This window comes from Arachis ipaensis, chromosome B08, assembly GCF_000816755.2.
Source record: "Arachis ipaensis cultivar K30076 chromosome B08, Araip1.1, whole genome shotgun sequence".
Lineage (NCBI taxonomy): Eukaryota > Viridiplantae > Streptophyta > Magnoliopsida > Fabales > Fabaceae > Arachis > Arachis ipaensis.
Genome location: NC_029792.2, coordinates 14,303,277 through 14,304,236, shown reverse-complemented (window position 1 = coordinate 14,304,236; position 960 = coordinate 14,303,277). Strand labels below are relative to the sequence as shown.

Genomic DNA, 960 nt, shown 5'->3' with positions numbered 1-960 from the left:
AGATTACTACAAGTCTAATTGTTATATATTAAGGGTATATTTATCTATAAAAGAAATTTAGAGAGCCCGATTTTATCACCAGTTTGTTTGACAGCTTTCTCATTTTGCTCTCTATATTCTCTAAAAGTGAAATTTTTGTACATAGCTGGCTTGGTATGGCTATGACTTTGTATCAATGTCTCCAACAAAGGGCAATAGAAGAATGCTACTGAGTACCTCTCTTCCTTTTGGGAAACTACCACTCTGTGTTTTATACTTTTGTATATACCATTGCTCAATGCCTGTAAGAATGGAAACAAACTATTAAATTATTATATTCTTACAGAATTATTAAAGCTAAGGTGTATATGTAAATGTATCGTGCTTAATTCAAAAAAAATATTTCGGGGCAAGAGAAAGAGAAAGATATTTTTACATGTTCTATGCCAAAGAAATTCTTACTCCATATGTCATATGAGCAAAAAATTCTTGGAATTTAAACTATGAATTAAAGAATAATAATACACTATTCTAATCATTTCCAAATTTAAAAGTAAGTAATAGGGCAACAAGAAAGTAGCATTGTGCTTAAATATTAGAGATTTTTTTTAAGAAAAACAAAAAAACACTTAACATTATTAATTATTAGGTCATGTGCTAGCGTAGTTATTTTTATTGCTTGTTTAAGGGTACTATTACAATCATATATATTTCAAGTCTTTGAGTCAATTTAGGTCAACTTTTAAACAAAAATACTAATAATGAAGTGGTACTAATAATTGGTAATGAAATCAACAAAGTATACCCAACGGACATTATTATAACCCTCTTTATCAATGATCACAATTATTTTAAAAATAATCACTATATAATTTGAACTAATAAACCAGATAAAATTTCTAAATTTTTTTAACTAGTTGTTAACGGAAAAACTGATAAAAAGTATAAATATTTAAAAAAAAGTACAGTATTTTGTAGAAT

At 26.6% G+C, this 960-nt stretch overlaps 1 protein-coding gene across 2 annotated transcripts in view; it reads right to left on the bottom strand.

The window, feature by feature from the left end:
- The window catches only part of LOC107612379 (gibberellin 2-beta-dioxygenase 8), a 4,057-nt gene continuing 3,103 nt past the window's right edge, over positions 7-960 (bottom strand). For both annotated transcript variants that reach the window (XM_016314117.2, XM_021108954.1), the window contains one exon: positions 7-281. In XM_016314117.2, the coding sequence (XP_016169603.1) occupies positions 45-281 (237 nt within the window). In that variant the 3' untranslated portion in view covers positions 7-44. The remainder of the gene's footprint in view (positions 282-960) is intronic.